Source organism: Salmo salar, chromosome 13, assembly GCF_965601325.2.
Source record: "Salmo salar chromosome 13, fSalSal1, whole genome shotgun sequence".
Classification (NCBI taxonomy): domain Eukaryota; kingdom Metazoa; phylum Chordata; class Actinopteri; order Salmoniformes; family Salmonidae; genus Salmo; species Salmo salar.
The window spans coordinates 19,547,906-19,574,156 of record NC_138303.1 but is presented as its reverse complement, the minus strand read 5'-3'; the positions used below and the strand labels follow the sequence as shown (position 1 = coordinate 19,574,156).

General features: G+C 44.2%; 1 protein-coding gene and 1 pseudogene across 1 annotated transcript; both read right to left on the bottom strand.

The window, feature by feature from the left end:
• Positions 1 to 8,178: 8,178 nt before the first annotated feature.
• Positions 8,179 to 25,861, bottom strand: dhx35 (DEAH-box helicase 35). The gene is made up of 20 exons (XM_014134662.3): positions 25,756 to 25,861; positions 24,981 to 25,108; positions 24,795 to 24,887; positions 24,180 to 24,257; positions 23,871 to 23,975; positions 23,707 to 23,768; positions 23,508 to 23,577; positions 22,954 to 23,013; positions 22,364 to 22,476; positions 21,591 to 21,687; positions 21,363 to 21,521; positions 15,504 to 15,714; positions 15,189 to 15,313; positions 14,693 to 14,938; positions 14,397 to 14,474; positions 13,213 to 13,342; positions 13,033 to 13,114; positions 12,851 to 12,922; positions 12,504 to 12,615; positions 8,179 to 11,275 (listed from the first exon to the last, which is right to left on the bottom strand). Exons 1-20 carry the CDS (start codon positions 25,814 to 25,816, stop codon positions 11,237 to 11,239), a joined length of 2,121 nt encoding a protein of 706 aa, XP_013990137.1. The 5' UTR covers positions 25,817 to 25,861; the 3' UTR covers positions 8,179 to 11,236.
• LOC123726274 (uncharacterized) lies at positions 10,792 to 10,895 on the bottom strand (annotated as a pseudogene).
• Positions 25,862 to 26,251: the final 390 nt, after the last annotated feature.

Below are 26,251 nucleotides of genomic sequence, written 5' to 3'. Positions count from 1 at the left end.
TTCTCAATAAACTACAATTGACCTTGGCTCAAAATGTCCAAAATGTCATTTTCCCTGCTTTGCTCTTATGGGTACACTCACAATGGCCGCCAGTCATTATGCATCATTGACTTGAATGCACTGCCATTCTCACCATACACACACTGTTGATAATGGCAGACACTGGCCCGTGACCTCTCAGAGTGGGATACGCAAAAAACACATTTCCAATTCACAAACGCATATTAACACACACTTGTACATGTGTGAAATAGGACAAATATAAGCACCCACCAAATTATTATTATTAATTATTATGCACACTTGCCATTCTGAACGCAGGAAAACATCCCAGTTTCTGTGAATCACTGACAACATCCTAACTGGTTAACGGTTATTACACAACACAAAGATGTTTTGGTAGAACGCCTGGGCTGTTGAAAGACATGAGGAAAGAGCTTCTCATAATGTGGAAGTTGTGGGAAGGGGTCAGTGAGGAGCACTAACTGTCTATCAACTAACCTCTGGTGTTTGGGAAGGCCTTCAACACACCAGTGATTATTACCTGACCATGTGACTTACCCAGGAAAAACAGGAGACGTTCTCGGTCAGGTCATCCTGGTCCAATGACACCTGTTTGTTTTCCTAGAAATAACAAGACAGACAATGGCGAAGGTTTGTGGTATTTTACTGGAAAGACTGTCCCTGAAGATGAGGGGTCTCAGTCTGTCAGCACTTCTGCTCTGCTATCATGATAGTTGACCTGATAGTTCTAGCAAGATCTGACCTTAGATTAGTGTGTAAAGGGGAACTCCAATCCTATGACATGAGGTCAAGACCCAGAACTGTTCCATCTCGAAGCCCCGCCCCCTAGTCAACTGAACTACTCTCATTATGTGCCCATGGACAGATGTTAAATGGCATGGCGTTCTGATTTCTACTCTCTTTCCCTCAATGATGGCCATTTTCACTGGTTCTGATTTAAATGAAGACTTGAAACAAGCTACGTGGGCCATAAAACATGTTTAAGCCTGAGGTCTGTGGGGGTAGTGAATAAAGCCATTAATGTGTACTATCCAGGCACTTAGGTAATGAGGAGGTATAGAGAAGGAGAATGAGGACAGGGGGAGATGTTACGGGTGCATCTCAATAGTTCAACTTGGATTCCTCTGCTCGTCTCCTCTACTGCCTTTTCACTGAACCAAAAAGACAGATAGGCTATAGTTGGAGGGGAAAAAAACTGGGAAAAATCCTTCCGTGGTCTGAGGTGTTTGTGCCCCCGTATGCGTCCACGTGCGTGCGTGTGTGTGTGTGGAGGGCCACAGGTCAGCGGAAGGGGGCTTAAATCCCAGTGAAGATGTTTTTGGCCTTGATCACCCCGCCGATCGATCCCTGGCTGATTCCCTCTCAGATACGTCTTATTTTATTAGTGGCTTCGGCCTTCTGCTGGCCCATTCCGCTGTGATCAATATGGCCTGCCGGACGGCCCGTATTTTTCTCACTTTTAGTGCCTTAACGCTGTTTAACCGTGTCACCTGATAAACGGCGGGCCCTCCCCAAACGCTGATTTCCTATTGATTTCTCCCTCCATTCCGCCATCTCTCGCTTCGTCACTCTCCCATTGTTTTTATCTCCAGTTATCTCCTCCCTTCCTCTCTCCATCCTTCTGTTCCTCCTCCATGACGAGACTACGGTCCTGTCAGCCATTTTAGGAGAGCCCAGGTAGTAGAGGTGGTTTGGTGAACTACGCTGGCCTGCTGAGTAAACTTGCCTGGAGACCAATTACCAAATGACCAATTACCAAATGCCTAATGAGCGCAGAGGCCTACACAGTCTTACGGCACGCAGATGATCCGATTTCAAACCCAGTCCATTTGGGACTTGAGTATGTGAGAGTTCACTGCTCTAGAAGCGTTTGGTATTGCCTAAGAGGAACTGGGTCTAGAGTGAGGGGACTGGGCACCAAGCATCCACAGAGCACGTGTGTATGTGTGTCTTTGTAATGGTGTTTGTGTGAGGATATGAAGACACAAAGCATCTAGAAAGCAGTATACAGAGGCAGTGCCATGCAACAGATGCCATGACAACCTGGCTATGGACAGCTCCATCCATCACAGGCTGTAGTCCTGATGATGAAAGCAGTGTTTGGACAGGAGGAGCAGAATAGGACAAGAGCTCCTATAGGGCAGAACACCACGTTTTTCGCCTATCATTGAGACGGAGTTTTGAGAATGTGAGTTCCTCATGCATTGACAAGATGTTGTTATCAGTAAATTAATCTTTCCTTCCAGGAGATGAACAACAGAAAAAATGATATTGGGAAGAAGATGAAGATAAGCCAATGACCTGCTGTGTTCGACCTGATAAACATACACAAAATCAGTCACGATCACAAGATGTCCTGTAGCATCAGATAGTAGCAGATCATTTAGAAGGGGAGAAGGGACAAGATAAGAGCCACTGTCTACCTGAAGGCTTCAGCTTCCTCTGTCCAATCTTCCTCCTCTCTCTGTCTGCATTATTCATGCCAAATTAAACCTGCTCCCTGTCTGGGAAAACCAGCCACACACACGCATGCACACACCCCCTGGCCTTTATTGATCCCTCATCTCTGAAGTACTTCCTGCCCTAATGCCATTAATACCATGAAACACAGACCCTTATCACCAGCCACTTTAAGGACCATTGGCTGGCTTGGGCCTGGATGTGTGTCACAATATTATCCCAATATTAGACTTCCTGGATTTAACCAGGGAAATACTCTAGCTGGTATTATTGGCATCATTGTGGGGAAATCCTCTTCCTCTGGAATGAATAGACAGAGACCCCATCAGAGCTGGCACCCACTGTGACACAACCAGAGAAAAGCTACTGTTATCAACTGGCACGACCCACTAAAGAAAACATTACCTCCTACAAGCTCCCTCTTAGGTGAATCTAGAATAAAACCCACAACACACTTAAGCCTACTGATAGACATCTGGCTTGAACTGTGAATGAGTAAAGGGACACCATAAACATCTGTTACAAAGTCTAGTAATGCGACCTGACTCTTTTTATTAGGCCTCGCACCCTTTTACAATGCGTTAAGTGATAAACTGACATTTACAGCCAACCCTGCCAAGTTACACAGAGAGGGCAGCGCACAGCACAGAGAAACAGACCGTGAAGTAGCCTAATAACGAGAGGGAGTGGGAGTGAGCACACATTTTCTATTAACACTAGAGAGAGGAGTTGAAGGGGTCGACTGCTAAGAGAGGAGTCCTATCTCCAAACACCAATGCGCCCCTCACCGCCACTTACCCCAAACCCAAGTATCAAGCTTCAACCAGAGGAGCTTGACCACCACCTAGTGGTCATAGAATGACACTGCCGCGACGCCCCACTCCAGACACATTAATCATGACCAAGGGAGTGTAAAATTCAATCGGCTCCTTCCATCCATTTCGAGTGTAGCAGACTGAAGGCCGGCCTTGTAGTGCCTGAGAAAGGAGGGATGAGGGGGGAAAAGAAGAGAAAAAAGGAGGCGCTCCCTACACTTCATCAGGACCCCTACTTCATAACAAATGGAGTGTCTCTCTGGCGGAGGAGTGCCATCAGAAACGCGCGTTCTCTCTATCCATTTCATTCCGGCGCTGGAGGAAGGGTCAGGGAGGGAGCAGTGGGTGCGCGTCGTGCTCTCCGCTCCCCCGCTTCCCCAGTCACACAGTAAACTACCTTTTAGGAATTGTTTCTCAATAAGAAATGATCAGTCCATTTATCTGCGCCAGGCGGGCCTGTCTTCTCACCCAGACCTCCAATATTTTTCGTTTGACCTGATCAGGGCTATAAACTAGACCGAGACACTTTCAATTTGTCACCCGGGGAGCCCACTAACCAGCCTCGCACAATTGATTGCATCCACCATTCCAAATGTAAAAACTCCTCCCGCGGTTGAAATCCTTTCTGGTCTTTTCCTTTTTTCTTCCTTTTCATTTTATTTTCTCTACTACTTAACATTTATGGCAAAATGTTACAAGCCCTCCGCCCAGTCCATCCCAACTTGTCCTTTACAGGCTTCAAAAGCCCGTGGAAACTGAAGCCTGCTTTGTAGTGTATGTTGTCTATTTAAGATCCACTTTTCACCGTTTTTGAAGATATATTTATTTTTACGCAATGCAAACTGTGAGAAGAATTCAGTCCTTCAATTATATAATATTTTATAGAGATCGATCATTTGGAATATAATATAGTGTCCATTAGTGACTACGCAGTATGTATGAGGCAGTACTGGTAAGATCTTACACAATCCTCAGCTAAACGTTTTTTTTGCGCACGAGGTTAATTAAACAGGTCAATAGTTCTTCCTGGGAATACAACAGCTCTCACACTCACTTGGTCATAACAGAGCAGAACGTAAAATGTTATTTAAACTATTATTCAACAGTATTAACCCTCTGCACATGTCTGGGCCCTTTGACTCTGGCCATTTATTAGAATATGTTAATGTGTGGCCAAACAGGATGGAAGACCATCATGTGAGTGGTTATATTTGCCAATATGTTGCCACAGGTTTACCATCTAGGTCTAGGATGTCAACGAAATGTGTCAGTCCCCCCTACGCTCTGGAAGAATGATCTGATGGGTACTGCCTCTCTGTATGCAACTTAACTTACACCCATACCTATGGAAAGGGTCAGCTGTAATGAAACTTCTCTCATCCCCCAACTCAGATTTAACTCAAATTCTTCAGCATTTGTACATTTTTACAACAGCTATCCTTCCCTTACAAGAGATGAAAAACAAACTGATAGGAAGATAAAATGAAATTCAACTAATCTCAGCACCCTGGCAAGACTACAGCTCAACTAACCTGCTGTATATTATTGATCAACTGACATATTGTTTATACAATTACATGTTCATAGTGACAAAAAAAAACCATGTAGGTGTTGACGTGGACACTTCTCGCTTGAATGACCAAGACAGGTAGGAAAAAAGAACCAGATGTTTTCTTTCAAAACACGTGTAAACTTTGAACAGGGGTAGGCCTTAATTCCACCCTAAACATGACATGCCTCCCCTCCAGAACACTATCACTGTTAAACATTCTTCAAATGGACTCAAACACGTCAATGATTGTTTAAATGAAGGCCTAAAACACGGAAAGGAAGACAGTGGACCTAACACACACACAACCTGTTCAAACTGCTGCCTCGTCTAAATCCCGTGGTCCAATAGGCTTCTATGAATCACTAACAGATGTGGCTGTCACTCCTCCTGTCATCCCACGGTTGGAGAACTAGAATGGGCAACTGAGTGGAACTGGAAAACAGGTTTGGTAATACTGTTTTACACACCCGAACACCTAGATGTAGGCTGAAGCAGAAATGGAGCCTAGATCAAGGACAGAGAGGGGCGACTTCTTTCTAGCCTAGACACTGAGGTAGAATATCCCATCAACAGGGTTGGGATGACAACTGCCGGGATAACTTCTTATCAATAGGGCTATAAGTGATATTGAAGTGAGATACCTTTAGAGACAGTAAATCTTCTTTAGATGAGGGAGCGTAGACATCTTTGAAATGTTGAGAACACACATGGGGCTCATCAGGTTACCAGTTTGTTGTAGGACTACCGGCTCCATCCCTTCACCTTGGCTTGGACAGCATCTGCCAGACTGCCAACAAGCAGTTATTTTTAACTCATCATAGAATGATCATTGAAGCTAATGGTTATTGTCCTTATTCCAATTAGGCTAGTGGCCAGTTAGCGCCTTGCAGCATCTTGTTTGTTTGGTCAAAAGTTAATTAAAATAATTGTAAATTAGGAGGAACCCTGTTTACTCTTGATAAGTATTAGGCTACTGTTTAACATTTTTATTGAATTTGGGGGGGTAGCCCTGACCAGGACTCAAACCTGAGTACAGGGGCTGTCAAGTTACCACCTTTACGATTACACCAAGCGGTCCCTGTTGATGAGGTGATTACCCCCTTCCCTCAGGTGAATACACCCTTCCCTCAGGTGATTACGCCCTTCCCTCAGGTGATTACGCCCTTCCCTCAGGTGATTACGCCCTTCCCTCAGGTGATTACGCCCTTCCCTCAGGTGATTACGCCCTTCCCTCAGGTGAATACGCCCTTCCCTCAGGTGATTACGCCCTTCCCTCAGGTGAATACACCCTTCCCTCAGGTGAATACACCCTTCCCTCAGGTGATTACACCCTTCCCTCAGGTGAATACACCCTTCCCTCAGGTGATTACGCCCTTCCCTCAGGTGAATACGCCCTTCCCTCAGGTGAATACACCCTTCCCTCAGGTGATTACGCCCTTCCCTCAGGTGAATACACCCTTCCCTCAGGTGATTACGCCCTTCCCTCAGGTGAATACACCCTTCCCTCAGGTGAATACACCCTTCCCTCAGGTGATTACCCCCTTCCCTCAGGTGATTACCCCCTTCCCTCAGGTGATTACGCCCTTCCCTCAGGTGATTACGCCCTTCCCTCAGGTGATTACGCCCTTCCCTCAGGTGATTACGCCCTTCCCTCAGGAAAGCGTGTCCCCAAATGTATCGATACTAAATCCCTAGAACTGAGACGATAAGTGATTATCGACACATCATACCGGTGACTTATCGCAGGCAATTTGCTGATATGGCTCATTATGATAAGAAGCCTATACTAGAGAAATGTGATAATGGGCTACGACCACCAAACCAGCAGTAGTTTAAAGGATAATAAAACAATTAAATGGTGCAGCGCATTGTTATAAAAGTATCATTATATTGTCTAACATCACCATTAACTTACACCTGGTGTTTGTTTTTCTGGGTTTCTCTCCAGAACAGAGTGGCCTTTTCACTGTGCAGACACTACTTTGTCCTTGGCGATGGGTATGGTATCTTTTTGGTTTACAAATTATTTTGCTGGTGATAAAACTATTATGGTCAGCATTTTTCTATATTGAATAATTACTCTAAAATGGGTATTTAAAGTGCATATGCTGTACGGAAGCATTCATGTTGAAAAGCTTTAGGGTTAGGCTAATCATATTTAGCCTCCATACATGTCTTTGGTATCTTCCAGGTATTGCAGGGCCATATAAAGGTTTGACTAGATGGTATACAGTTTATATCAGAAGTGACTTTCATAACAGGTTAAGATAATTTACACAGCAGGCGTTAAAAAAAAGTGTGTTAGGGTTAAGAAAATAAAAACCATACAAGACACCAAAAAAGCCTGTTGCCATGACTCCCTCCTTCCACTCCACCAAGTGGTTGCCAGTGCCATCCTTTTAAGAGTCACACCGTATTTCAAGTTCATTTCGTAAGTGGTCACATTTTAGTAGAAGACCCACCACTCTGGCTCTCTTTCTCCTCAGACTGGTCTGATAGACTAGACATAACATAGTAAATGTAAATCCGGGATATTGAAATGTCAATATGTTTGTTATGGTTACATAAGACAGAAGGTTACTTAAGGCAAAGATGAAAGGAGGGTGGTTGGTCAGGGTGGACATGTGTGAACAGCTAGCAACCCAAAGGTTGCGTGTTCAAATCTCATCACGGACAACATTAAGATTTTAGCAACTGTGTATAACTTTTTAGCTAACCCTTCCCCTAACTCTAACCTAACACCTAGCCTAGCTAACGTTAGCCACAACAAATTGTAATTTGGTAACGTTTCATACATTTTGAAAATTTGTAGCATATACAAATTGCCATTGTAATTCGTAACATACCATACAAAACATATCATGCTAAAGCAGTTTCGGATTTACATACAGAATAATACAAAATGCTCTGAGACCAGGTTGCCAGCCTCCCTCAATTCCCAGGAGTCATGAGCACGCTCTTCCCGCAACTCTGCAAACTGATTGGAGCGCTAAGCGAGGAAGTCAGCCGCACTCTCTCATACTGTCATCTCAGAGAGTTTATTTACATTTCCGCTACCCGCTGTAAGGTTACTCTACCCACATTCCCTTTTACCGCGGTCAGAGATCAATCAACGTGCCAGGTAGATGCCTAAATGCGCGCCCAATATGAAATCATTTGTAACCTTATCAGCCAGACAAAACACCAGGGCCTAACATCAGCCAAATGCCTACCACAATCTCCAATTGCCTAATCGGAGGATAAATCCAGTTGGTTACATTAGTAATTTTACACACTCAAAATACCTGAAGTTGAAACAATACATCTCATTCAGTGTAATTATGAGCATTCCCGTGAAGATTGTCTTTAATGCCAATACAAGGTTGCTTCAAGAATTGTCAGTACATTGTTGGATGAGTAGGGAAAACAGAAAAAGGTTAAAAAAAAACAGAACATACTACATTATTAACATGCTGGCATTGTCTCCCATAATAATACTGATTATATTCTTTAAATCTTAAATGGAATAACATCTATCAAAGGAAATACTGGCAGGACTGGAAACCATTCCAGATCAGCTGACTGAACAGTTTACAGTACAACACTGACACCTGCTGGACAAGTAGACTACAGCACCAGTAATTGAGGACACCAGTAAGTTCACACAGGACTCAGGTGTAGGATGACGTTTCCCCTAAACACTGATGTAATGGTCATTATAAACTGGGTGGGTCGAGCCCTGAATGCTGATTGGCTGAAAGCTGCAGTACATCAGTATGACAAAACATTTATTTTTAGTGCTCTAATTAAAGTTGGTAAACAGTTTATAATAGCAATAAGCACCTCGGGGGTTTGTGATATATAGCCAATATACACCACGGCTAAGGTCTGTGTCCTAGCACTCCGTGTTGCGTCGTGCTTAGAACAGCCCTTAGCCGTGGTATATTGACCATATACCACACCACCTCAGGCCTTATTGCTTTAGTTTAAACCATTTAACAGACACAGACAGGCATAGTTGAGCCCATGACCATACAGCTTTATTTCAAGATGTGGAGGGATACAGCTGCTTAACAGAGCTGGGAAACTACAGACTACAGATTACACTGTGGCTTTGTGACAGACGCATTAAGATTCTCAGCACAGAGGAACATCAGTCATCTCACAGGCAACTACATTTGTGCAAATCTACATTGTGATCTTAGCAGTATTCTTAATAGACTACCATTTAACATGCAAGAGTATTTCACTTGTAGTCATTCTACTATTCAGATTGCATTGGATCATCTATGGTATGTTAGTTTTCCAGAGTTCAGAGGCAGTTATATTGTACCTAGAAAGGACAAGGAATTGAAAGTTAAAACCATGCAGACTTAAGTCAATAAAGTAAGGACAGTAACCTTACTGAAATGAAAGCAGGTCCTATGGTTTTGTTTGTTTTCTTACTCTAAAGCTTTGGGGGTCATTTTTCCCCCCAATAATAATAATACTCCCAGAGAAAAACAAATACAATAAGGAAGAGCAAATCAAGACAGGAGCAGGGGTTGTTGTAATATATGGGGTGAAACGTACTTAAAAATGGGCCAGTGCTATCCAGTATCCTTCGGACGTCCCTACCCCCCCATTGAAGTTAAAGTGTAAAATGTTAAGGTTATGGGTTGGGACATCCAAAGGAACCAAGATAGCAGTGACCCATAAAAATGTGTGCCTTCCTTTCTGTTGAAGATTACTGGTCTTGACACAGACAATGGTGTACAAAAGAACAACTGATTTATGCAAACCACAACCAATGGTGATATAGGGAAACAGTGGTGGGCCGAAGAGAAATGGCTCAAAAAGATAAAATGCTTACATTTTTTTAGGCTTCATATGCATGTCTGAATGCACTTATTCGTATGGAAAAATGGCACTTACATTTTTCAGTTTTGATTGCTTCTTTTGCACTTAAAATGCTTGATGGGTTATTTGCACATTTCATACCAAAATGAAATGTGAAATATGGTTAGATCATTTGGCACAGAACGGTTAAAAAGGCCACTATGTTTGAGATAGACAGTAGTAAAGAGTTGTAGAGTAACTGTCTAAAAGCAAAGAGGTCTTTTTCACAGTAATAACCCAGAACGCTACATTCTGTGTCGACACATCAAATCCTAAATGGAATTTCCATCTGTGGCACAAGCTTATAGATCTGTGCCACTGAGTCAAAACACTTATGATTGAAGATTGCAGGGTTCTCCAACTCTGGTCCTGGAGAGTCATTAGGTGTGCAGGCTTTTGTTCCAGCCCTAACACATCTGGTTTAGCTAAACGTGATCCAGACTAAAGACCATGAGTAGTTGATTGTGTTGGGGCCGGGTTGGAACAAAACCCTGCTGTTCCCGTATCTCTCGAGGAGTGGAGTTGGGGATTCCTGTTCTAGAGAGACAAGTATTGGAAAAAGGAGAGCGCTAGCCTTGGTACTGACAGCTACAGTAGGATGAGACTAGCACCCAGTCTAGGGGAGGAGCAAATTATTATAAAATAAAATACACATTTTTTTGCGCCCGCCCCCCACCACCCCCTCAAAAAAAACGTTCACATCCTCACACTCAGTCTTCGTTTATTTACCGCGCCATGCCACGACGTAAAAACAGAGGCTGGAATTCAAATCAAACCCCCCATAGCAATGTTTACACAGCATCTTGGTTTTACAAATTACTACACATATACACACACAGATTATCTTAAACTGGAAGCATCTACCTGTGGAGTCTAGCTGGTGTTGGTAGGGATTTTATTTGACCATGGGGAAAAAGAGCTACTGCGTAAATACTACAGGGTTCGATTGAATTGAGCCCAAAGCCATAAAAAAATAACCATGGAACCAAGGACCAGGTATGGTACCCCCATTCCCTGGACCCGAGCCTGCTCTGTCTCTATATGTACAGGTGTGGATGGGACCTGGCCTATCTGGCCATGCTGGAAAGGACAGAACTATTGAGCTCTCCAACCATACTATATCTATCAGACATTAAACTGATAAGAACAGATCCTACATTTGATCTTAGCCAAAACGCAGAAGGGGGGGGGGGTCCCCTAACCCTTCAGTAAATTCAGAACAAATAGCCCATGTACATGCTCATTTGTTCTGTCAGTTTCAGAATGGCCCTCTAGTGACTACCATGTGGAATGTGAAATAAATATATAATACATCTTTGTACAGGGTGATAAAGGGGAAGAGGGTATCAGAATGGGGATGGGGGGCACAGTGTAGGTTTAGGAGGGGTGTTCTCCTTTCTCCTCTTCGGGTCTTACCCAGTACCCTGCTTCCCATGACTCTGTTCCCCTAACGCTGGTCCTCTCTGGGTGAGGGGTTGGAACCAGGACGTAGTGGTCAGAGTTATGACAGGCGCGGACAGAAACCAGCTCAGAGGACCCTGGATCTCTTGCTGGTTAATGACCCATGCTAACAGATGGGGAGAAGGAGATACAGACAGAGAGAGAACAAGAGGGATATAAAGTGAATCAGAGAAAGACTAAGATAAACCATTGCTGACAGGTGTATAAAATCGAGCACAAAGCCATGCAATCTCCATAGACAAACATTGACAGTAGAATGGCATTACTGAAGAGCTCAGTGACTTTTAACGTGGCTCCATCATAGGATGCCACCTTTCCAACAAGTCCGTTTGTCAAATTTCTGCGCTGGTCCACTGTAAGTGCTGTTATTGTGAAGTGGAGACGTCGAGAAGCAAAAATGGCTCAGCCGCAAAGTGGTAGTTCCAAACTGCCTCTGGAAGCAACGTCAGCACAATAACTGTTGGTCAGGAGCTTCATGAAATGGGTTGACATGGCCGAGCAGCCACACACAAGCCTAAGATCACTATGCGCATTGCCAAGCATTGGCTGGAGTGGTGTAAAGCTCACTGCCATTGGACTCTGGAGCAGTGGAAACGCGTTCTCTGGAGCGATGAATCACGCTTTGCCATCTAGCAGTCTGAAATCTGGTTTGCCAGGAAAATAACTACCTGCCCGAATGTATAGTGCCAACTGTGACGTTTGATGGAGGGGCAATAATGGTCTGGGGCTGTTTCATGGTTCGGGCTAGGCCCCTTAGTTCCAGTGAAGGGAAATCCTTTACGCTACAGCATACAATGACATTCTAGACTATTCTGTACTTCCATCTTTGTGGCAACAGTGCGGGGGAGGCCCTTTCCTGTTTCAGCATGACAATGCCCCGTGCACAAAGCGAGGTCCATTCAGAAATGGTTTGTTGAGAACGGTGTGGAAGAACTTGACTGGCCTGCACAGATCCCTGACCTCAACCCCATTGAACACCTTTAGGATTAATTGGAATGCTGACTGCGAGCCAGGCCTAATCACCCAACATCAGTGCCCGACATCACTAATGCTCTTGTGGCTGAATGGAAGCAAGTCCCCGCAGCAATGTTCCAACATCTAGTGGAAAGCCTTCCCAGAAGAGTAGAGGCTGTCATAGCAGCAAAGGGGGTCCAACTCCATTTTAATGCCCATGATTTTGGATTGAGATGTTAGACAAGCCGGTGGACTTTTGGTCATGTAGTGTACATACATAGCCCTAATATGTTATGGGTGTGCTTTTTTTTCTTCTTCTCAGAACAAACAAGCAAGAACAAAAAGAGTAGAGTATTAGAAAGACAGTGTTTTTCTCCTACCTTAGCCTGCTTGTAAAAGTGGGGAGCAAGCTCGACCAACCAGGAGGACTCTACAGCTGTGACATCACGCATGTAGTACTTAGAGGTCTGCACGACTTCATTGAAGACAACCCTGGGGGAGGACAAGGCAGTGTTAGACGCATATATCTAGGGGATTCATTCCTCTCCTCTGAGACACCCAGACATATTTAATCTATTCCAGAGCTCGAACACCTGATTCAGTCAACTATTCATTATGCCCTTGAGTAGATGAATCAGCTGAGCTAGTTTAGGGCTACAACAACATCTGGGGTCCCTGGAGAGAGGTTTGAGAACCCTTGGACCAAATGTAAAAGCCAAATTCTCACCACTTCGTAGGCTTCTCTCCAAACAGCACAGAGTTGGGATGGATGTGAAGCTCTCTGTCATCCCGCAGAGTCCTGGGAAACAGAAGGTGTGAGGAGGGGATGAATTAACTGTAGACATTGAGCTTAGTTAAGGCAAAAGCAATGAGCAACAGACAATAGTGTTTCAGGAAGTTGGTAGTCACCTGTAGGACCCTGAGTGGTGCATGCGGGCAGCGTTGGCAAAAAACCCAGACACAATGCATCTCAGGATCACATCCGGGTCACCTGGACAAGACAAAAACACCATTTCCTGTTAAATTTGAACACCGTAAAGAGGTACAGATATAGGATACAAACAGGACAGAAATGTGGGGTATACGCACCTTCGCTGGAGGTGCGTGGCACCTTGAATTTATTCATGAGTCGTCTGAGCTGTTCTCGTACAGTCATGGCTCGCTGCAGACCCTTGTAGTTGAGGAAGTGTTCCTGACACCACTGAGAGCTCTTCTGGTGCTAGAGGGATGAGAGGGGGTAGAGAAACCAGTTTTAGGTTTTATTCCCTCTGGAAAATAACAAGGGTACTTACAATGAACAAAAATAAACATGTAAAGTGTTGGTCCCATGTTTCATGAGCTAAAATCCCAGAAAATGTTCCATATGCACAAAAGGCTTATTTCTCTCAAATTTTGTGCACAAATTTGTTTACATCCTTGTTAGTGAGCATTTCTCCTTTGCTAAGAAAATCCACCCACCTGACAGGTGTGGCATATCAAGCAGCTGATTAAACATGATCATTACACAGGTGCACCTTGTGCTGGGGATACTAAAAGGCCACCATAAGCTACCTCCAACATCGTTTTTCGAAAATGTGTCCGTACGTCCAACCGGCCTCACAACCACAGACCGCGTTGTAACCACACCAGCCCAGGACTTCCACATCCGGCTTCTTCACTTGCGGGAACGTCTGAGAACAGCCACCCTGACAGCTGATGAAGCCTGCACACTCACCAGACATGTCACCCATTGAGCATGTTTGGAATGCTCTGGATCAACATGTAAGACGGCGTGTTGCAGTTCCCACTAATATCCAGCAACTTTGCACTGCCATTGAGGAGGAGTGGGACAACATTCCACAGCATGATCAATTCTATGCAAAGGAGATATGCCGCGCTGCACGAGGCAAATGGTGGTGACACCAGATTTCTGATCCACACCCCAACCTTTTTTGAGGTATCTGTATGCATAACTGTATTCCCAGTCATGTGAAATCCATAGATTGGGGCCTAATGAATTTATTTAAAATGACTGATGTCCTTATATGTAAAATCTTTGAAATTGTTGCATGCTGCATTTATATTTTTGATCAGTATAGTTTTCAGAAATGCAAATGCTTAGTAAAGCTGATCTTTAGCACCAAGACCTGAAAAGATATCAATCTAAAATATTATATCATTCATCAGAGTGCTTTGCTGTTCATGGACCATCTTCACATAAAAAGATTCAGGTTGTTCACTGCTAAACGGAAGGCTTCATTCCCAGCAGTGGCCCCTACAGTGGCAGTGCCCACCTTGATGAAGGCTTCGTACACATTGAGCATGGTGAGATGATCTCCTTCCGCCACAGCAAACTTGCGATGCTCACGCGCCTATGGAGGAGGGAGGAGGATGGGAGCAGAGAGAGAAAGAGAGACGGGGAGACATGCAGACAGAGAGGGAGACGAGAGGTGATTAGGATGGTAGATGCCGTGCTTCTCAGACACAGGTAAAAGCTTTGGAGTCTCGAAGGACAGAGACAGACATACAGATCTGCACAACAGAACATTTTAGACTGGGCATTCAACATGACGACATCTGCAACACTCACCGCTGGTTTCTTCTGATTGGCTGGCACCATGAAGATGTTTTGGATCTGCATCATGGCTGCTATGGTAACGATCTCCTTGGAACAGCCAAAGTTTCCTGACTCCAGCAGCATCTTGGCAAACATGGGGCTGAGGGGGAACTCTGCCATACGCACGCCCATAGGGTCAGTCAGACGACCATACTGGTCCAGACCCCCCAGGGCGTAGAGCAGCTCCAGGGCTTGGACCATGGACTGGGCTGGAGGAGGCTAGAGTGGGAACAATTATAAAGTTAGTTTAATACGCAGGCCATCAAAGTTAATAATTTGTTGACAACCAGTCTTGGTGCTCTTTGAGTCAATTCACCATCTTTCAGAATTGTGTGCCTTATATAGTGCTCTTAATCTTATGTACAGACTACTTCAGCATCTGATCAAATTCCAAAAGATTTTAGATCTGAGTAAACCCGAGATTACAGTGCTCAAAACAAAGTACACACATTGTATTGGATGGACTCACAGAGAGGAAGCTGAATCGCAGCACGTTGTCTATGCCCAGAGCTTTGAGCTGCAGGATGACAGGGGCCAGGTTGGTACGCTGCATCTCGGGAACCGTGGATGCAGGCAGCTTCTCAAAATCCTCCTCTGGAGCACACAGACAGGTCAGAACACACACCGCAGTACAAGGCTGCCTTCCACACCCTTCCCCTGCTGTCATTCACTCTCCATTGCTGATCTGAGCAAGCTTAGAGCTATCTTGACACTTTTTTCCCCCCCCTCACCGATGGCCTTTTCCGATAACACACACACACAGAGACCCCCCCCCCCCACACACCTGTGTATAGTCTGAAGCACTTCCCTGCTCGGTTGCGTCCCCCTCGTCCTGCCCTCTGACTGGCTGAGGCCTTGGAGATGGGCGTGACCACCAGCGACTCGATGGCAGTGCAAGGATTGTACGCCCGCAGCTTGACGAACGCACAGTCGATCACAAACACGATGCCGTTAATGGTGATGGACGTCTCTGCTATGTTAGTGGCCACCACCACCTTAGAGAACCAGAGAGAGCACTTTAACATAGACCGCCCACTCCTATACATCCAATACAAGGCTTTGCAACAGGGAATTGTACATCGTGAATTGACTATAAAGCACATGCATCAGCCACTCTGATAGATCATTTTATCCTGTGGCAAAAAGTGTTTTCATCGCTTGGTACTCTTCAGGAAGCTTACTGTATACCCATTATTGTCCTATGTCCAAGCGGAGGTATAAAAGCATTCTTTGCCACAAACTCCAATCTGGCCATCTGAGGGCTTGACATTAACTTTTTTTTTCCACTTGTCCTTCAGATAATTAGGACAGATGTTTTACTTGTCCAAATCACCCGTCACGTTACCCCCACCCCTGGAAAATGGTCTCCAACACCAACACCAGCCCGCGGGCCGACAGTTGGCTAACCCTGCTGTAGATTATGCGCAAATGTTAAAAAATGCAATTAGCAGGAAAACACCGTTCTCAAAAGCCCACAGATTAATATATCAGTTAGAAATTAAGGGGAGATCTATTGATGCATCAACTAGCATGGTTTACTAATACAGTGATGGGAAAAAGTATTTGATCCCCTGCTGATTTTGTACGTTTGCACACTGACAAAGAAAAGATCAGTCAATGATTTTTATGGTAGGTTTATTTGAACAGTGAGAGAATAACAACAAAAAAATCCAGAAAAACACATGTCAAAAATGTTATAAATTGATTTGCATTTTAATGAGGGAAATAAGTATTTGACCCCCTCTCTATCAGAAAGATTTCTGGCTCCCAGGTGTCTTTTATACAGGTAACGAGCTAAGATTAGGAGCACACTCTTAAAGGGAGTGCTCCTAATCTCAGTTTGTTACCTGTATAAAAGACACCTGTCCACAGAAGCAATAAATCAATCAGATTCCAAACTCTCCACCATGGCCAAGACCAAAGAGCTCTCCAAGGATGTCAGGGACAAGATTGTAGACATACACAAGGCTGGAATGGGCTACAAGACCATCGCCAAGCAGCTTGGTGAGAAGGTGACAACATTTGGTGCGATTATTCGCAAATGGAAGAAACACAAAAAAACTGTCAATCTCCCTCGGCCTGGGGCTCTATGCAAGATCTCACCTCGTGGAGTTGCAATGATCATGAGAACGGTGAGGAATCAGCCCAGAACTACACGGGAGGATCTTGTCAATGATCTCAAGGCAGCTGGGACCATAGTCACCAAGAAAACAATTGGTAACACACTACGCCGTGAAGGACTGAAATCCTGCAGCAAGGTCCCCCTGCTCAAGAAAGCACATATACATGCCCATCTGAAGTTTGCCAACGAACATCTGAATGATTTAGAGTACAACTGGGTGAAAGTGTTGTGGTCAAATGAGACCAAAATGGAGCTCTTTGGCATCAACTCAACTCGCCGTCTTTGGAGGAGGAGGAATGCTGCCTATGACCCCAAGAACACCATCCCCACGTCAAACATGGAGGTGGAAACATTATGCTTTGGGGGTGTTTTTCTGCTAAGGGGACAGGACAACTTCACCGCATCAAAGGGATGATGGACGGGGCCATGAACCGTCAAATCTTGGGTGAGAACCTCCTTCCCTCAGCCAGGGCATTGAAAATGGGTCGTGGATGGGTATTCCAGCATGACAATGATTCAAAACACACGGCCAAGGCAACACGGGAGTGGCTCAAGAAGAAGCACATTAAGGTCCTGGAGTGGCCTAGCCAGTCTCCAGACCTTAATACCATACAAAATCTGTGGAGGGAGCTGAAGGTTCGAGTTGCCAAACGTCAGCCTCGAAACCTTAATGACTTGGAGAAGATCTGCAAAGAGGAGTGGGCCAAAATCCCTCCTGAGATGTGTGCAAACCTGGTGGCCAACTACAAGAAATGTCTGACCTCTGATTGCCACCAAGTACTAAGTCATGTTTTGCAGAGGGGTCAAATACTTATTTCCCTCATTAAAATGCAAATAATTTTATAACATTTTTGACATGCGGTTTTCTGGATTTTTTTGTTGTTATTCTGTCTCTCACTGTTCAAATAAACCTACCATTAAAATTATAGACTGATCATTTCTTTGTCAGTGGGCAAACATACAAAATCAGCAGCGGATCAAATACTTTTTCCCCCCCACTGTATGACTAGGATAATCATCAACTAGCATGGTTTACTAACATGACTAGGATAATCATCAACTAGCATGGTTTACTAACATGACTAGGATTATCATCAACTAGCATGGTTTACTAACATGACTAGGATTATCATCAACTAGCATGGTTTACTAACATGACTAGGATTATCATCAACTAGCATGGTTTACTAACATGACTAGGATTATCATCAACTAGCATGGTTTACTAACATGACTAGGATTATCATCAACTAGCATGGTTTACTAACATGACTAGGATTATCATCAACTAGCATGGTTTACTAACATGACTAGGATTATCATCAACTAGCATGGTTTACTAACATGACTAGGATTATCATCAACTAGCATGGTTTACTAACATGACTAGGATTATCATCAACTAGCATGGTTTACTAACATGACTAGGATTATCATCCGCAGGACTACGCAGGTCGCGCTGGTTACTAACATGACTAGGATTATCATCAACTAGCATGGTTTACTAATATGACTAGGATTATCATCAACTAGCATGGTTTACTAATATGACTAGGATTATGCCTTTGGCTGCTGGACAATAAAATAACATTGATTTAAAACCAATAGAACATGCTGGTTAGAGAAATACTGGTTTCAATGTCATATTAAGTGTTATAAAATACACTACATGACCAAAAGTATGTGGACACCTGCTTGTCTAACATCTCATTCCAAAATCATGGGCATTAAAATGGAGTTGGACCCCCTTCGCTGCTATAACAGCCTCTACTCTTCTGGGAAGGCTTTCCACTAGATGTTGGAACATTGCAGCGGGGACTTGCTTCCATTCAGCCACAAGAGCATTAATGAGGTCGGGCACTGATGTTGGGTGACTAGGCCTGGCCCGCAGTCTGCGTTCCAATTCATCCCAAAGGTGTCCGATGGAGTTAAGGTCAGGGCTCTGTGCAGGCCAGTCAAGTTCTTCCACACCCATCTTGACAAACCATTTCTGAATGCACCTCACTTTGTGCACGGGGGCATGGTCATGCTGAAACAGGAAAGGGCCTCCCCCGCACTGTTGCCACAAAGATGGAAGTACAGAATCTTCTAGAATGTCATTGTATGCTGTAGCGTAAAGGATTTCCCTTCACTGGAACCATAAAAAACAGCCCCAGACCATTATTCCTCCTCCACAAAACTTCACAGTTGGCACTATGTGTTCGGGCAGGTAGCGTTCCCCTGGCATCCGCTAAAACCAGATTTGTCTGTCAGACTGCCAGATGGCAAAGCGTGATTCATCACTCCAGAGAACAGGTTTCCACTGCTCCAGAGTCCAATGGCGGCGAGCTTTACACCTCTCCAGCCCGACGCTTGGCATTGCGCATGGTGATTTTAGGCTTGTGTGCGGCTGCTCGGCCATGTCAACCCAATTCATGATGCTCCCGACGAACAGTTATTGTGCTGACGTTGCTTCCAGAGGCAGTTAGGAACTCGTAGCGAGTGTTGCAACTGAGGACAGACAATATTTACGCACTTCAGCACTCGGCGGTCCCGTTCTGTGAGTTTGTGTGGCGCTAGCAGGGCAGAAATTTGACGAACTGACTAGTTGGAAAGGTGGCATCCGATGATGGTGCAACGTTGAAATTCACTGAGCTCTTCAGTACGGGCCATTCTACTGCCAAAGTGTGTCTATGGAGATTGCATGCCTGTGTGCTCAATTTTATACACCTGTCAGCAATAGGTGTGGCTGAAATAGCAGAATGCAGTAATTTGAAAGGATGTCCACATACATTTGGCCATGTAGAGTAATTCCCTCAACATTTCTATGGTCGTATTTTAGGCTAGGCTACTTTGAAACAAGGTAAGACATGCTTCATAAAATGACAAACTTAATTGTATAAAACCTGGATGTTTTATGGTTAAATAGTTTCAACATGATGACTGCCTCCGCTAACGTGACCATTTGATCTGAACACTACCGTGCCTCGAGTATGTCAACAGAATCAACTAGCATTATTTTTATTCTGTACAGGTTTCCTTCATTTCACGGTCATTTACATTAGTATTGTGGAATAGCTACAATGTTGTGGATTTGATCCATCCTCAGCGTTCTCCTGTCACAGCCATTAAACACCAACTGTTTTAAAGTCACCACTGGCCTCATGGTGAAATCCCTGAGTGGTTTCCTTCCTCTCCGGCAACTGAGTAAGGCCCCTGTGTCCTTGAAGTGACTGGGTATATTGATACACCATCCAAAGTGTAATTAATAACTTCACCATGCTCAAAAGGGATATTCAATGTCTGCTTTTTTAAATTTACCAATAGGTCTGACTTTAACTGACTTGTCCGGAAGGGCCCATACAGATCCGAACGCGACTGCTGCAGTAGAGCGACATTTTATAATTTATGCTGCTGCTCTTACTTTTCACAAGAGCGGTGCTTACTCTTGGTCAATCATAAGTCATCAAAGCGGCAATAGGCTACAATCATAGAGCATCACTCAGTGTGTGGCAAAAGTTAGGAGATATCAAATAAGTGAAAGATGGAATTAAAATTACAGAATAAAAAGGAGAAGGATAGGCTACAACAACCAAGCGCAAACAGGTAGACAGGCTGCTACTTAATATTCTGAATGGAGTTATTTGTAACTGAGATGAAAACGTGTATGAACTGCAGCATCAGTTAGCCTAGCTAGATAACTTAACTAGCTTCTCCAGGTTCGATGCAGTCCAAGACAGGTACTATGAAATCATATTTGATGATAAATAGACTAAGGGCTGCCATAGCTAGGTTATTATAGCGCGAGTCAACTTGGTTGGTTGCTGTCTCTCCTCCCCTTGTCAGTCGCTCACAGTCTGCCCCCTCCCCCATCTGCTAGAGTGGTACCTCTCTCCCTCCTCTTGTGCTTTATCAGCTCTGGTTAATAAAGTAGCTTTTCTGCTGCTTTGTTCACTCGGAGCAGACTGGAATCCACCTAGGACTACATGGAACGTGTCTAGATGTCCTCAGGTCCGTTCGGAACGCGTTTCCCTATATTTAAAAACATTATGCATATCGGGTCCGGGTGGGAAATACCCAGGTCCATTTCAGAACCGGTCCAACTTTTTGGATCCGTGAAGACCACTAGTGTGATATCTTTTTGAAGGCACTGTAGGCTTTTTTATTAGCCTCTCTGATCAGAGTAATTGTTTGATATTGGGATGTGTGATTTTTTTTTTTTATTGTCCATTTGGACAACCTAAATCTATATTCTTCTTGTCTGACAATAAATAAATCTATCTATTTGTTTTACTTGTCCTGGACAAGAGGACAAGCCTTTATGTTGGACCCTGCATCTCTTTAGGACGCTGATAGTGATACATGCATCATATGCAGTACCCCTAGACCAGCTCTCACCAACCCTAGTCCTGGAGAACTAGAAGGTGTGCAGGCTTTTGTGCCAGCCCAGTAACAAAACAACTAATTTAACATTCCATTGATCAGGGTTGATGACCACTGCGTAGGGACATTGGGACGGAACAGAGGCAGATTGAAATTCACCTTGCGGACAGTAGGGGGCGTCCTCTCAAACACCTTCATCTGGTCAGTGTAGGGCAGGCCTGCATACATGGGCAGCACCTTGAGGTATTTCTTCATGCCGAGACGGCCCAGAGCTCTGGCCTGCTCCTGGAGCAGAGACACCACCTTCTCCACTTCCTCCTATAGGACACACACAGGTCACATGACAACAAGTAACCAGCTCAAAATCAAACCGTAAGAGAAACACACCTGTCCAGTGAGGAATGCCAGAACATCTCCATCATCCTCAGTCTCATGGATCTTCAGCACCGTCTCCACTGTGGCCTTCACATAGTCTGGGACTGGGCTGGGGACAGAGAGATAGGGGATACAGTGTATAATGACTGGGCTGGGGACAGAGAGATAGGGGAGACAGTGTATAATGACTGGGCTGGGGACAGAGAGATAGGGGAGACAGTGTATAATGACTGGGCTGGGGACAGAGAGATAGGGGATACAGTGTATAATGACTGGGCTGGGGACAGAGAGATAGGGGAGACAGTGTATAATGACTGGGCTGGGGACAGAGAGATAGGGGAGACAGTGTATAATGACTGGGCTGGGGACAGAGAGATAGGGGAGACAGTGTATAATGACTGGGCTGGGGACAGAGAGATAGGGGAGACAGTGTATAATGACTGGGCTGGGGACAGAGAGATAGGGGAGACAGTGTATAATGACTGGGCTGGGGACAGAGAGATAGGGGAGACAGTGTATAATGACTGGGCTGGGGACAGAGAGATAGGGGAGACAGTGTATAATGACTGGGCTGGGGACAGAGAGATAGGGGAGACAGTGTATAATGACTGGGCTGGGGACAGAGAGAAAGAGAGAGCAGACAATGTGAGGAGATGCTCAACTCAGTCTGTCCTGAGCTTGATTAACTCGGACACCAATGAAACATTAAAGATGTGGGGCTGTAGAATGTGATCATATGTGACAGGTTTGGAGACAGAAGAGACGCTCAGAATTCCATGGAATACCTGACAGTGTAGAAGACGTCAACAGGGAAGGTGCGCCCCTCCACCGTCAGAATTCCACACGTATCCTTGTTAGGATCTCCAGTCTCATTCAGGTTAAAGAACTCTTGGAATTTCTGCAGCCAAGGTGATAACATAGGAGTGGGTTAGATGAAGCCAGGTAAACAGGCTTGTGACTGGCATGACCACAACAAAGGAGTTGTTTGTTTCCAAGACAAAATAGATATTTTATCCAACTGTATTTGAAAATGTGAAATGTAAATGTCACTAAAGCGAGATTCGGCTCAGCTACACAGGGAACAGTATTACTACAGCAATTCTGAAAAATTCCTATGAAGCAAAAATTGCTGAGTTGGCCAACATAAAAAACATTTCTGCACAAGACAAAAAAAAAATACAGCCTGATGTCCCATCTGGCTTGCTGACTGACGCATTCATGAGCCGACTGCATCTTTGTCTGTCTGCACTACCTTGGTAGTACATTTCAGATGTCAGTGCACTGTGGTCTCTCATGACATCAGCTCATCTCTCCCGGTTCCTTTGTTTCTCTGTACTGAAGCATATCTGTCCATCTTAATGAATCAGAGAATCACCTTGGCATCCAGAGTGGCAGAGGCCACTATCAGCCTGAGGTCTCTGCGCTTCTTCTGAATCTAGAGAAGGATGAAACGAGGAGAAAGCTTTATTTAATTGATTTAATAGATTTCAGATGCATTGTAAGCCTAACTGAATGCATGGTCAGTGTAAATACATTACAGTGAAGTAGATAGTGCTGTGAATCCTTAGTTGCTACATTGATTTCTTCACTTATAAATTAAACATACACCCATTGATTCTTGAAGATGACTTATAAATGCCTGATGAGCTTAGTTCAACGGTCGTACCCAATCAGAAACGCAAAATATAAGCTTGTTATACTCCAATGTTTGTAAACAAAGTCAATATAACATTGCAGAGCATCAAAACTCAAGTTTTTATATCATGGATGGTCAGTCCTCAGATACATAGCTCTGGCTTTGAATTTAAGAGTGGTTTCATTTCTCCAGGCCGATCCCTCAGCTTTTTACCAAAACATAGGCAGGGTAAACACTTTGCTATCGTTTCAATTAAGGATTCCAGCATTAAAGGAGACATGCACAGAAGCTACCTTCTTTAGCAGGCCGATGGCTATGTCCGTGTAGAGGGTTCTTTCATGGGCCTCGTCGAGCATTAGGACACTGAGGAGAAAAGATAGACAGATCCCTGGGGTTAAAACAGGATGAACCCAGACTATGAATCCACCATTGATATTCAGTCTGAGACTAGTATTGTGTAGCCAATAGTAGGTCAGTTTGTTAGTGATTCACCTGTACTTCTTCAGTAGAGGATCAGCCATCATCTCTCTCACCAGCATCCCATCTGTCAGGAACTGAGAGAGAAAAAGAAAATTCACAAAAGGAAAACATACAATAAAAGGAATTGATGGTACCACTATGTGTCAGGGGACAGGGCGACAGGCTGACTGTAGTACCTTAATGCGGGTGGCATGGGGGTCAGAGCAGTCATCAAAGCGAATGGTATAGCCCACCTCATGCCCCAACAGGGCTCCACGCTCTTCTGCCAAACGATTGGCTACCTGACAGGAAGAGAGGGGAAACAACCTCAGTCAGGCAGAACTCTCTCTTAAAAATGTACCAAAATACAGTTATTTTAATAAAGTTATATCGTTTTTTGCAACTCTTTAAAATGATAAAAGGGGACTATTTGATATTCAGGGCAGTAAGCGGTCCAAAGGGCCAGCAGAGCTTAAGGAGAATGTGAGCGAGATAGGAGTACTTACTGAGATAGCAGCCACTCTACGAGGCTGTGTCACACCAATCACCTTCCCCTCAGCTGCCCAGCCAGCCTCCAGCAAATACTGAGGTGGAGAAAGAAAGGAAGGGGTAAGAGAGAGGGGAAGAGTGGGATGCAGAAGAGCAAGAGAAAGACAGAGGACAAGGAGGAGTGTGAGAGAGAAAGAGAGCGAGGGGCATCAATATAAAGTCTAGGACAGCCTACTCAGCAGAAATTAAGTCCCACTTGATTTGCTCCGAACCCCGGTTGCATAGAAGAGAAAATGGCTAGTAAGCAGCGGACAAGGTCACTCTCCGGCTCCGTGAGAAGGAAGCTGTGTGAAGGGTATCAGTCCACTGCTGCAGTGTCCTGCCTGGAGGCTGTTCTATTGGCTGCAAAACAACTCCGTTTCCTAGTGGAAGACTGGGGTGTGCATAGTATTCTCCACAGTAAAATAGAAGTTGGGGTAGGGGAACTACCCCAACTTCTATTTTAATATGTCCTACTTCATGAGAATGGTCAAAACCCTTCATATTTAGTTCGAACTAGCCAGATATGAACTGCTGCTTGAGCCAACTCTGTCGTTGTCAAGCCTGGCTACTGTATATTAGCTTATCCAAACCTGGGGGATCTGTGTAGTCTTCCCACATCCTGTCTCTCCTACGATGATCACTGTCTGGTAACTCTCCACCAAGTAGAGGATGTTGTTTCTGTGCTGAAAACAACATGGCAGACATGTCAACAGGGGTCCTATGATTTTAGTAGAAACAATAAAAAAACACTTTACTAATGAGAGTTGATGAGCAACCTTGAAAACAGGAAGTTTCTGTCGCTGCTTCTCGATGGACAACGCGGTGTGAGGGTTGAAAATTATGGGGGAGCCTGTCGTTTCTGTCGTGACATGCCGCTCCTCCGATATCCCAGGGGCCTCCGAACCTTAGAGACAGACGATGATGATGTAGTATAATCAAAGATCGGCGTAAATTCATGATCAACCATAATCAACGCCGCAATGAAACAAATACAACATTGATAAGATGACCTAATACCACAGATTGTTTATCTGCATAGTGAAATACTGCTGACAGCTTGGATTCAGCTAACGTTTACATAACTAACGCCTGATATGATGACATGCCAATATAGCTATAGATACATTTTTACTGCAAAGCGACGTGCAAAATCCCCCGTACCTCCTTATGCATAACCGAGCGGGAACCAAATGATAGTAACTAGCTAGCTAGTTAGTTAGCTAACTACACCCCTTTACACCCTAGCCAATGTGGCTTGACAACGTATATTTTGTCATGTTGGGCAACTTAAATACCTTCACAATCCTCAAGATAGCAGTAAGTAGTTACTAACGTTACAGTTAACCTGTTAATGTTATAACTAACTATTATCAATGACAATGGACCACAGCAGTAACGTTAGCGATCATAACACAACGCAGGCGGGAAAACACGTTGGTTATCGGCAATAAATGTCTTACGCACTAATTCACATGCACAAATGAATATACGTTTTACGTGAAACGACCAAATGCATGCAACCATTGTCTAATTGAACAATATTGCGCTTACCCGGTTTCCAAAATTTCATCGTGGAGAGGGGGGCCGCCATCTTGGCTTCTACGTCACACATTTTTTTTCTAGCCTAATGGTGCGTTCAACACAACTGAGAACAAGGAAAAATACGAGGTCAAATCATAACGTCAGTGATCTTCAGGTCAGAAAGTCGGAGCTCAGCCAAGATGCCCGAGTTTATGACTTGGAATTACGAGTTGGATGACAATTCAATTTTTTTTTCCATGTGCTCGTTTTTTACAAAAAAGGCCTCCAAAAAAGTTCATGAATCCATACAGCCAAATAATAAATCATAATAGATCAATATTTTATTTCCATAACCTTTTTATTTTAGAGCATAGTCAGTTAAGTAAGTTAAGAACAAATTCTTATTTAAAATGATGGCCTACCAGAAGGCAAAAGGCCTTCTGCGGGGATGGGGGCTGGTATTAAAAATAACAAATAAAATTCAAATATAGGACAAAACACACATCACGACAAGAGAGACAGTAAC

Coding starts and splice junctions, on each gene's coding strand:
- dhx35 (XM_014134662.3), bottom strand. CDS start 25,816: ATGTGTGACGTAGAAGCCAAGATGGCGGCCCCCCTCTCCACGATGAAA. Junction 13,343..14,396: donor TGTACGAAGCCTTCATCAAG/GTGGGCACTGCC, acceptor TCATCCCTCTAG/CACCAGAAGAGCTCTCAGTG. Junction 13,115..13,212: donor GCCACGCACCTCCAGCGAAG/GTGCGTATACCC, acceptor TGTCTTGTCCAG/GTGACCCGGATGTGATCCTG.